General features: G+C 41.5%; 1 protein-coding gene across 18 annotated transcripts in view; it reads left to right on the plus strand.

The window, feature by feature from the left end:
- Positions 1-5,039, plus strand: part of RNF38 (ring finger protein 38) — a 153,358-nt gene extending 148,319 nt beyond the window's left edge. For all 18 annotated transcript variants that reach the window (XM_054500038.2, XM_054500039.2, XM_054500040.2 and 15 more), the window contains one exon: positions 1,635-5,039. In XM_054500038.2, the coding sequence (XP_054356013.1) occupies positions 1,635-1,697 (63 nt within the window). In that variant the 3' untranslated portion in view covers positions 1,698-5,039. The remainder of the gene's footprint in view (positions 1-1,634) is intronic.
- Positions 5,040-10,845: the final 5,806 nt, after the last annotated feature.

Here is a 10,845-nt window from a genome sequence, read left to right on the forward strand (position 1 = left end):
TTTAAATTAAGTGTTCCGGTTTGGATAAAACTAGATAACCTTACAATTTGGCGAGGAAGATAGAGTTAAAGTCAGTTCTGAAGGAGCACAGTTCCAGAGTATCTGGCTTAGCCCAAACTCAATCCTGAAGACAAAGAGTCTTAAATTATTTTAAAAGGAAAGCATTATATGTGTAAATCCCTGACACGTGAGGACAGAGAATCAGAAAACCACAAGTTCCATGTGGCTGATAGTTGGAATGTGAGGAAGAGTGGGAAAAGAAAAGGTGTTCAGAGAGAAAATCAATGACCGGCTTGTTGTGAAGCCACTCTGAAGCGTAAAGGAGTTTAGGTGTAATCCTGAAAGCATTTGGGAAGGATATAACAGACTGTGTTTTAGAAGGATTTCTGGCCACTGTTGGAGGATGGAATAAAAGAGGTAATTTCTGAGAGACAGGGAGACAGAATAAAGACATGGTGGGTCAGAGAATGGATAGTGGCAACTAGATGAAAAGAGGGACTGATTTGAGAATTACCATAATGCAGAAATAAGATTATGTGCTGAATAATGGGGTTGTAGGAAGTAGGAGAGCAGGTGATGCTTATGTTTCTTGCATTAGCAACTCCACAAATTATGGTCCCATTTGTTGAAATGGAGAAAGCAAATTTAGGAGCCAGGGAACAGGTGAGTAAGTAGAGCTATCAGCTAGTCAGTCACCTATTTTACAATCAAGCTTCCCTCGGTACCACTAAATGTTTTCTGTGACTTCATTCCATTAAGAATAGCCAAGGGACCAGGAATGGTGACTCAGGCATGTAATCCCAACATTTTGGGAGGCAAAGGCAGGAGGATCATTTGAGGCCTGGAGTTGGAGACCAGCCTGGGCAACTTAGTGAAACCCGTCTTTTAAATTGGCTGGGTGTGGTGGCACACACCTGTTAATCCTAGGTTTTCAGGAAGCTGAAGCAGGAGGATCACTTAGGCCCAGGAGTTCAAGTCTGTAGTGAGCTGTAATCATGCCACTCTGCTCCTGTGGGCAACAGGGTTTAACCCTGTCTCAAAAAAGGGGGGTAAAAAAAGACTAACCAAGCTTTTACTTTAATGTCAACTAAGTTGTTAACTTGGTCCAAACTGGTGAATGGTAATCTTGTTTATATATTTTAACAGACCTACTAAAAAATCATTCATGGCGGCCAGGTGCGGTGGCTCATGCCTGTAATCCCAGCACCTTGGGAAGCCATGGTGGGTGGATCACCCGAGGTCAGGAGTTTGAGATCAGCCTGACCAACATGGTGAAACCCCGTCTCTACTAAAATACAAAAATTAGCCAGGCATGGTGGTGGGCACCTGTAATCTCAGCTGTTCGGGAGGCTGAGACAGGAGAATCGCTTGAACCCAGGAGGCAGTGGTTGCAGTGAGTTGAGATCGTGCCATTGCACTCCAGCCTGGGCAACAAGAGCGAAACTCCATCTCAAAAAAAAAATTCCTGGGCTAATTCGGAGGTTTATGTGTTAAAAAAAGACAAAAATTGCTTTGTACCTCTTCAGAGGAAGAAAGAATGTAAAAACTGTGGGAAGTAAAAGTAGTTCCATTGCTTTGAATGTGTTTCATTGTATATGTCACAATTTAAACAAGTTTTCCCTTTTGTTTTGTAGGCTAATCGTACTTGCCCAATTTGCCGAGCTGATGCTTCAGAAGTGCATCGGGATTCAGAATGACCAACCTAAGAAGCACAAATTTAGTTTGGGTGTTCCTCATCACATGTATATACGGACTATCCATTGAACTTAATCTGTGTGGCTTCCAGCCCTCCCTTTACCAAAAGGGTCAATGGACCTTTCTTTGCACTGTGTGACTTAATCAACTATAAAAGCTTACAATTAGTCTTCACAGTTATGGGATTGTTATACTAACCGTGTGATTGGAACTCCAAAGACTTTTTCTTTAGCTTAATTTTGTGTGTGCACTAACATTCCCTGGTTTTTGTGTGATCATTCCGAGTGTTGCTGCAAGATTACAGTGGACGTGATCTTTTAGCATGTGCTTTTATAAAAAGTGGTAGCTACAGATGATATAGCAATCTACCTTATATAGAGCCTTCAGAAACTGTGAGTGGAAATGAATGCAGCGTATGACTGTTGGTGATAAGTGTATCTGTGTGAGAGTGTGTGCAACTACTTGTGTGAGGGCATGGTAGCTAACGTGTGTATGAGATCCTATATACCAGCATGTACCAAGAATGTGTGTGTAGTTTTAATTATGCTGCAATGTATAATCTGGTGTGTTATTTAAACAGCACTAGTACTGTACACTGGTTTTTTTCCCCTTGTGTTTGCTGTTGCACACTGATTGCTGAGGGTGCATCAATTACAAGCATTGAATACTCCATCCCCTTCCCTCCCAGTGAATGGAATGAGAAAAGCCTTCTTCCTTTGCTTCAGGCAGCTGTCACCTTCTCTTTATTGGTGGTCCTAAGTGGGTCACTTAAGAAAAAAAAAGTGTAACAAATTCTCACTCCCTGAACCTGATTTTTTTGATTCTGTTGTGGAAATTTCTAAATCTCCAACTTGCTGTTTCCAAAAAGAAGGTGCAATATCATATATCATCAGTTAGCAATATTAGCATTTCAATCAGTGATTTGAATGTTGATACTTTTTTTTTCCTTTACATTTCCAGTAAGTTTCTTACAGAAAGTACCTGTGATTTTTTTTAATGTTTAGATTTGTAGTCTATTTGAAGATATTTGATTAATATATTTCTAAGAAGACCACTAGTCCCATGAAGTCTCACCTTGTTGACTTCCACCAGAACAAAACCTGTTAATTCAGCTTGACTTCTGATATGTGTTCTGTGTTCAAGCTCCTGTGGGCAACTAAATTGTTTTAAGAAAACTATATTTCTGTTCATATTAATTCACTTGCCAGACTCCAATTCTGAAAGTTGTCTAGTTCTTCCTTCATCACATGTGCTTCTCATCGAAACCCTTGTTTCAGGATGGATCAAGTGCTGTTATAGCTCATGTTCCTTAGACCTGATTTGTTTTGATGTTTTATTGCTTTTCCTTTTTTGTTTGAATGAGAAAAGTTTAATACAACAGGTGTCCAGAATACTTGCAGTATAAATGAAGATTTGATTTTTGTATAAAAAAATAATGCTGTTAAACAGGAGTTGACCTTCATTTAGTTGATCTAATACATAGCTGTGTGGGGTTTTTTTTTTTAGTAAGTTCTTTGAGCATAATTCACTTTAAAGTCATTTTTCCAGCAATGTTTAAATTACTTTCTCATTCTTTTAGTGTATTCAACATTGTCTGCCTCTTCCTGCAGTTGATGTAATTGCTTTGTTTGCAATAGCACAAGCTGCATTATTCCAGTCAGGACTGTGATAACTTGCTGCCAGCCCCACTCAACTTTCAGTTGGCTCTGTGTCAGTTTTCCACTCAGTGTTAACTACTTGTTACTGCCATGCTGCTTGCCCTCCCTTGAAGTGTCTATAAGCTCATCACAGCCTAGAGTTAAGTAAAGTCAATTCACAGAAGCACAATTTTGCCCTTTTCGAGACACTGTTGCCTCTATCTAGTCCTACAAGTAGGGTTTTGCATACTCTGTTTGCCCCTAGGTTGTCAGTGCATCAGAAATACTTCTAAATAGTGGTAAAAATGCACATGGTTAATGCACATGTTACTTTTAAATCATTAGGATATCCCTCACCTGGTCCTGATGAATAAAAAGTGTGTTAAAGACCAAAATTCTTGGCATAATAATCAGCTACATACAAATCACATATAGTTTAATCTTTTTTAATGAAAATAAATCATGTTTAAAATGGCAAAAGCCCATCTTATACTTTTATATAGCTGCAAAAAATTTATATCTGTACAGATCTAACATAACACTACTACACTCAGTATTCATTTTATTGAAGCATGCAAGTAAAGCACTTTTTCTAATTTATATAGAGGTACCTAATTAACATAGCACATTGTACTAATGACTAGGAGTAGCAGCTTTTTCTTCCCTCCCTCTATGAATTCTTATAATGTCCCTTTTTCTGTAAATTTTTGAGAGGCAGTTGGCAATTTAGGAGGCAGCAGGGTCTGTTTTGGTAAAATCTTGAATTTCGTTGTTGCACTCTAGTGACTAATCTTTGGGAATGTCTTGTCTTTGCATGGGGCTCATAGAGATGTGTGCAGACTTGCTTATTGTGGTTAGTGTGTCTCAGGAACACACACACAGGTGTTCTGACCAGCTCAGGCTTGCCGCAGTGAGCAACTTTGTGGCTAGCAAAAGAGAACAGTTTATTTGCGCCCAGCCATTGTCACCTTGGGTGATGCACCAGATAGCAGGCAGATGTTGGTTCGTTGGCCTTCGTCCTCTTTCCTCCTAAAATAATATTGGCTTTACCATCTTAACTCAGCTGTGGGTTTTTTGTGGGTTCTTGTTTGTTTTTTGGCGTGAATTGTCATCTTTGGTGTTTTTTTAACCCCCACCCCTCAAAAAAATAAGGCCTCCAGGTATCAAGATCTCATATTAGGATTTTCTGTCCTTAATTTTTTGAGCAAAGTCTGGAAAATGTGAAAGCATATTTAGATTTTATATACTATCTGAAATGTGATTTGTTAAGATTCTTAAATTTGGGCCTCTTAGAATAATTTTGAATGAGATCTGCCGACTCACTTGTGAGAATATTTTTCACAGATATCTTTGGGCCTTTTCATTAGAAGCTGTTTGTCCCCCTGTTGGTACATTTGGTTACCTCATTTTGCCGTTTCAGATTGTGAAAGCTCACAGGGGTGTTTTTTGGAATCATTTGCTGAGTCATTTTCTCAAATCATATTCCATTGTATCAGTTAACATATAGTTTTAAATGTATGTATTATAAATATCTGTAACCAAATCATTTGAAGGCTTGATAAATTTTTAACAAAGTTTGTACATTTTTTATGAAAGTTACTAGTAATGCTTTACTAAGTAGTGCAATGAATTTTTATTTTTAATCCCTGTGCCCAATTTTGGAGTTGAGAGGGTTGTTGGTAATAAATGTATGATGTACACTTAAAACATCTGTTGTGTTTCATGTCACTGTGTTAGGGATGGGGAAGGGTGGTATATGCATGGGGATGGAGAGAGAGCAGCAGGAAGATAGAGCTGGGTTGAATTACTGGCTGCCAGATTCTGTATTTCTGCATTTGTGTAAACAACTTAGAAATGCAAAAGTAACTAGCGTTGTAACATATGGTACATATTTATATAAAATTATATATATATATATATTTTTTTTTTTTTTTTTGAGACAGAGTCTCACTCTGTCACCCACGCTGGGGTGCAGTGGCTCAATCTCGGCTCACTGTAACCTGTGCAGCCCTGGTTCAAGCGATTCTCCTGCCTCAGTCTCCCAAGTAGCTGGGATCCCGCCACTGTGCCCGGCTAATTTTTGTATTTTTGGTAGAGACAGGGTTTCACCATCTTGGCCAGGCTGGTCTTGAACTCCTGACCTCGTGATCCGCCCACCTCGGCCTCCCAAAGTGCTGGGATTACAGGCGTGAGCCACCGCGCCCGGCCATATTTGTATTTTTATAAAGGCCAAGAAGATAGCAGAAAGAGTATAGCCAAACGTGGTATATGCATATTCAACAGTAGACATACATAAGTAGAGCCTGGCAACATAGTGAGACCTCCATCTCTACAAAAATGTTTTAAAAATTAGCTGGGCCTGGTGGCGCACACCTATAGTCCTAGCTACTTAGAAGTCTGAGGTTGGAGGATCACTTGAGCCCAGGAATTTGAGGTTACAGTGAGCTATATTTGTGCCACTGCACTCCAGCCTGGGCAATAGCAAGAAGACCCTGTCTCTTCAGGAAAAATAAAAAAATAAAAGGCTGGGTGTGGTGGCTCACACCTGTAATCCCGGCACTTTGGGAGGCTGAGTTGGGCGGATCATGAGGTCAGGAGTTCAAGACCAGCCTGGCCAACCTGGTGAAATCCTGTCTCACTAAAAATACAAAAATTAGCCAGGCATGGTGGCACATGTCTGTAATCCCAGCTACTTGGGAGGCTGAGGCGGGAGAATCGCTTGAACCAGGGAGGCGTAGGTTGTAGTGAGCCAAGGTCGTGCCACTGCACTCCAGCCTGGGTGACAGCAGGACTCCATCTTGGGAAGGCGGAAAAAAAAAAAAAAGATACGTAGGTAACTAGAATTCAACTAGAGTTCTTTCTACAAGACTGCAATAGAGAACTAGTTAGATTTGTCCACATTAGCTACAGTTTATATACAACTTACTGTCAACATAATATGGAAAGAGGAGCCTCTGCTTGTCATTTTCCATATATGTTTGTATAATAGTTTTCCTTTGACTAAAAAAGGAAATAAAAACAATATACATAGCCTGTGTTAATTAAGATTTTACCCTCTTGACTGGCTCCAGTACTCATCTGCCAGAAGTGACCACATCCTGATTTTATTCCCTCCTTTTTCCAACATATGTAGAAGAGTACTTGTGTTTAACTTTGAATGTTTCAAGAAACCCAAAACTTACGCCATGTCTTATGACAGAGGCATTTACTGCTAAGTACCCATGCACTATCCCAAGTCACCCTACTTAAATAAGTCATGGAGGGGCATGGTTCTGGCCAAGGGCCTGTAAGCATAGGCTATGTGGCCTTTCCATGCAGAAGCATACATAAAAGCCAGCTCTCTTCGTCTGCTTGGGTAGTGGCGGCCTGAGTCACTCCCTAGAAAAGATTTGTGTTTTTTGTTTTGTTTTTTTCCCCTGCTCTGTCCCCCAGGCTGGAGTGCAGTGACGTGATCTCGGCTCACAGCAACCTCTGTCTCCTGGGTTCAAGTGATTCTCCTGCTTCAGCCTCCCGAGTAGCTGGGATTAAAGGCATGTGCCATGACACCCATCTAATTTTTGTATTTTGAGTAAAGACGGGTTTTGCCATGTTGGCCAGGCTGGTCTCAAACTCCGGACCTCAGGTGATTCACCCGCCTCAGCCTCCCAAAGTGCTGGGATTACAGGCATGAGCCACCGCGCCCAGCCGGGAGGATAAGATTCTTATGAATGGGATTACATCACAGCCATTGTTTCAGCTCTCTTGTACACTTTAATGAACTGGATGAACAAGACCGTTCAATAAAGTGTAATTAGCCACGTGATTTTAAATTTTGTCAGTAGCCACATTAAAAAGAAAACAGTTGAAATTATTTTTAATACAGTCCAATATGCCAAAATATTTTCTACTGTAATATTAAGATACTTTCTCATACCAAGTGTTTGAAATCCAGTGTGTATGTTACATTGACGATGCATCTCAATTTGGACCAGCCACATTTCAAATGCTCAGTAGCCACATGTGCATAGTGGCCAAGTTAGATGGTATAAGTCTGGACCAGAACTATGCAAAGTTAACCTGGTTTCTAAAGAATTGAACGTTACTCGTGATATCCCAAGATGACTTTCTATTATTGTATGCCTTAACAAACTACAGTATGATTTTAAAACATTTTATTCTATATATAGTTGAACGTAACTTTTGTTGCTACAATACATTAGAAAATACTCATTTTTAAAGCAGTCTTAATTTCTCTGAAGCTGCCATAGATTCAAAAACAAAGCTCCTTGTTTGTCAGTAAATCTTCAGATACATTTGCTTGAATTCACAGCTATTTAAAATAATTGGGCCAGGCACAGTGGCTCCTCTCTGTAATCCCAGCACTTTGGAGGCCAAGGTGGGTGGATCACTTGAGGCCAGGAGTTCAAGACCAGCCTAGCCAACATGGTGAAACCCCATCTCTACTAAAAATACAAAAAAAAAAAAAAAAAAAAAAAAGGCCGGGCATGGTGGTTCACACCTGTAATCCCAACACTTTGGGAGGCCAAGGCAGGCGGATCATGAGGTCAAGAGATCGAGACCATCCTGGCCAACATGGTGAAACCCTGTCTCTACTAAAAATATAAAAATTTGCTGGGTGTGGTGGCGCATGTCTGTAGTCCCAGCTACTTGGGAGGCTGAGGCAGGAGAATCATTTGAACCCAGGAGGTAGAGGTTGCAGTGAGCTGAGATCGCACCACTGCACTCCAGCCTGGCAACACAGTGAGACTCCATCTCAAAAAAAAAAAGCCGGGCGAGGTAGCAGATGCCTACTGTAATCCCAGTTACTCGAGAGGCTGAGGCAGGAGAATCACTTGAACCCAGGAGGCAGAGGTTGCAGTGAGCCAAGATCATGTCACTGCACTCCAGTCTGGGCAACAGAGTGAGACTCTGTCTCAAAAATAATAATTTGATCTTCATAAAATTCAGCATTCCAAAGAATTGGGGGTAGGAACTTGAGCCCCACTTTGAGATGGAGTGGATTCCTCTTGAGATACTCTACAGCACACATACTCTTGACCTTTTCATGTATCTCTGTCTCCTAATTTGGCAGGAAATATAGGAAAAGGAACAAGGGAAAAACATGGTGACAGCCAGGAATATTGAATGTCACCTTATAATCTGAAAATATGTGGTAGAATTAGTTTGGATGTTTTCCCACTATATAGAAGAAGTGAGTTGTTCAGGAAGAAGAAATCCACATCCCCTTCAAACATCTAGTCCTTGGTCTACACATGGGAACAATACATGGTGACTGGTTAATAACCAGTGGTGCACACCTAGCAGTCTGCCAGGACCCAGTAGTCTGGCTAAGTAAGGTGGTTATTGTATATCTTCTGGTGAAGAGTTCTCCAGTTGGGTGTGGTGGCTTACACCTATAATCTCAGCACTTTGAGAGGCTGAGTCTGGCTGATGGCTTGAGCTCAGGAGTTTGAGACCAGGCTGGTCAACATGGCGAAACCTCATCCCTACAAAAAATACAAAAAAAAAAAAAAAAAAGCCAGACGTGGTGGTGCACACCTGTAGTCCAGGCTACTAGGGAGGCTGAGGCAGGAGAATTGCCTGAGCCCAGGAGGTAGAGGCTGCAGTGAGCTCTGATCATGCCACTGCAATCCAGCCTGGATGACAGAGTAAGATTACCCTGTCTTTAAAAAAAAAAAAAAATTATCCAAATGTGTGCTGAGGCGGATTTCTGATAGTTCAAACTTAATCCTAGTATGATAGACATTTCTGTAGTCAGTGTAAGCAGTATGGTATCCAGACATCCTAATTGGCTCTTTTTCTCCTTTTCTGCTTTTGGACATTAGTACTAAACTTAAGCTGAATCAGAGGAAAATAACGACTCATCTACCAAAATAAGGCCGGTCCCCTTGCCGATAAAAAATGTGTCACTATCCATGGTGATTCACGCTCAGAATGCCCCAGCCTTGATGCCATTAAAGAGGAAAATAGGTCACATTTACTCTAATTCCAGAAGATCTGCAGGAAACTGGGACCATCTCTCTGATCCAAGCTACTGAATTTTAGTTAGGGAAACATCAGGAAAAAGAGCTCACGTTCCGTTATTCTTGTTCAACACACACAAAGAGAGGTCCAGGTCCTTGCTAAGGAATATTCACAACCTAATTCGGCTCCACGAGCTTTTATTGAGCACCAGCTTATGCCAGGCAGCTTTGAAATCAGGTCTTTAGTGTATTCATTTCTTAGTGCTGCCATACAAGTTACCACAAATGTGATGGCTTAAAGCAAAGTTACTCTCTCGTAGTTGAGGCTACAAGTTAAAAGTCAAGATGTTGGCAGAGTTGGTTTTCTCTGGTGGCTCTGGGGGAGAATTCATTCCATGCCTTTCCTGGTGGAAGTTCCCATGCCTCTACATAGATGTCAGCAATAAGATCGGCTGTAGGGATACTTGAAAGAAAAGCCCAATTCAGGCCGGGTACAGTGGCTCATCCCTGTAATCCCAGCATTTTGGGAGGCTGAGGCAGGCAGATCACCTGAGGTTGGGAGTTTGAGACCAGCCTGACCAACATGGAGAAATCCCAACTCTACTAAAAATACAAAATTAGCCAGGCATGGTGGCACATGCCTGTAATCCCAGCTACTTGGGAGGCTGAGGCAGGAGAATCACTTGAGCCTGGGAGGCGGAGGTTGTGATGACCAAGATTGTGCCATTGCACTCCAGCCTGGGCAACAAGAGCAAAAACCCCTCTCAAAAAATAAAGAGCCAGATTTGTTTCAACTCAATAAATCATTTGGATCTGTTCCAACAAACGAACTTGAGACTTCAGAATGTCTCATCATAAAGGATGGCCAAAATAATTTGGCCTAGAAAATGTTAACAAAGCTCACTCATTCTTGCAGTCAAAGATAAACCTCAGTCATGCTCTCACAGATTGATTTAGAGTAGCACTGCTTCCTGGTAGTTCCATGAAGATAAATTCACTATGAAATGTATCATCAAATAGATGAGCTTAAAGGGAATAAATAAGAAGCCTACAACCTGTGTCCCACATGGAGAATCAAAATCTAATGAACCTTGAAGACATCATGCTAAGTGAAAGCAGCCAGACACAAAAGGCCACTTACTGTATGATTCTATTTTTATTTTATTATTTTTTGAGACGGAGTCTCGCTCTGTCGCCCAGGCTGGAGTGCAGTGGCGCGATCTCTGCTCACTGCAAGCTCCGCCTCCCGGGTTCACGCCATTCTCCTGCCTCAGCCTCCCGAGTAGCTGGGATTACAGGCGTCGCCACCACGCCCGGCTAATTTTTGGTATTTTTAGTAGAGACGGGGTGTCACCATGTTAGCCAGGATGGTCTCGATCTCCTGACCTCGTGATCCGCCCGCCTTGGCCTCCCAAAGTGCTGGGATTACAGGCGTGAGCCACCGTGCCTGGCCTGTATGATTCTGTTTATATGAAATGTTAAGAATTGGCAACTCTACAGAGAAAGTATTAATAGATTAGTGGTAGACTAGAGCTGAGGGAATAGTGGAG

The sequence above is a fragment of the Pongo pygmaeus genome, chromosome 13 (assembly GCF_028885625.2).
Source record: "Pongo pygmaeus isolate AG05252 chromosome 13, NHGRI_mPonPyg2-v2.0_pri, whole genome shotgun sequence".
Taxonomy (NCBI): Eukaryota; Metazoa; Chordata; class Mammalia; order Primates; family Hominidae; genus Pongo; species Pongo pygmaeus.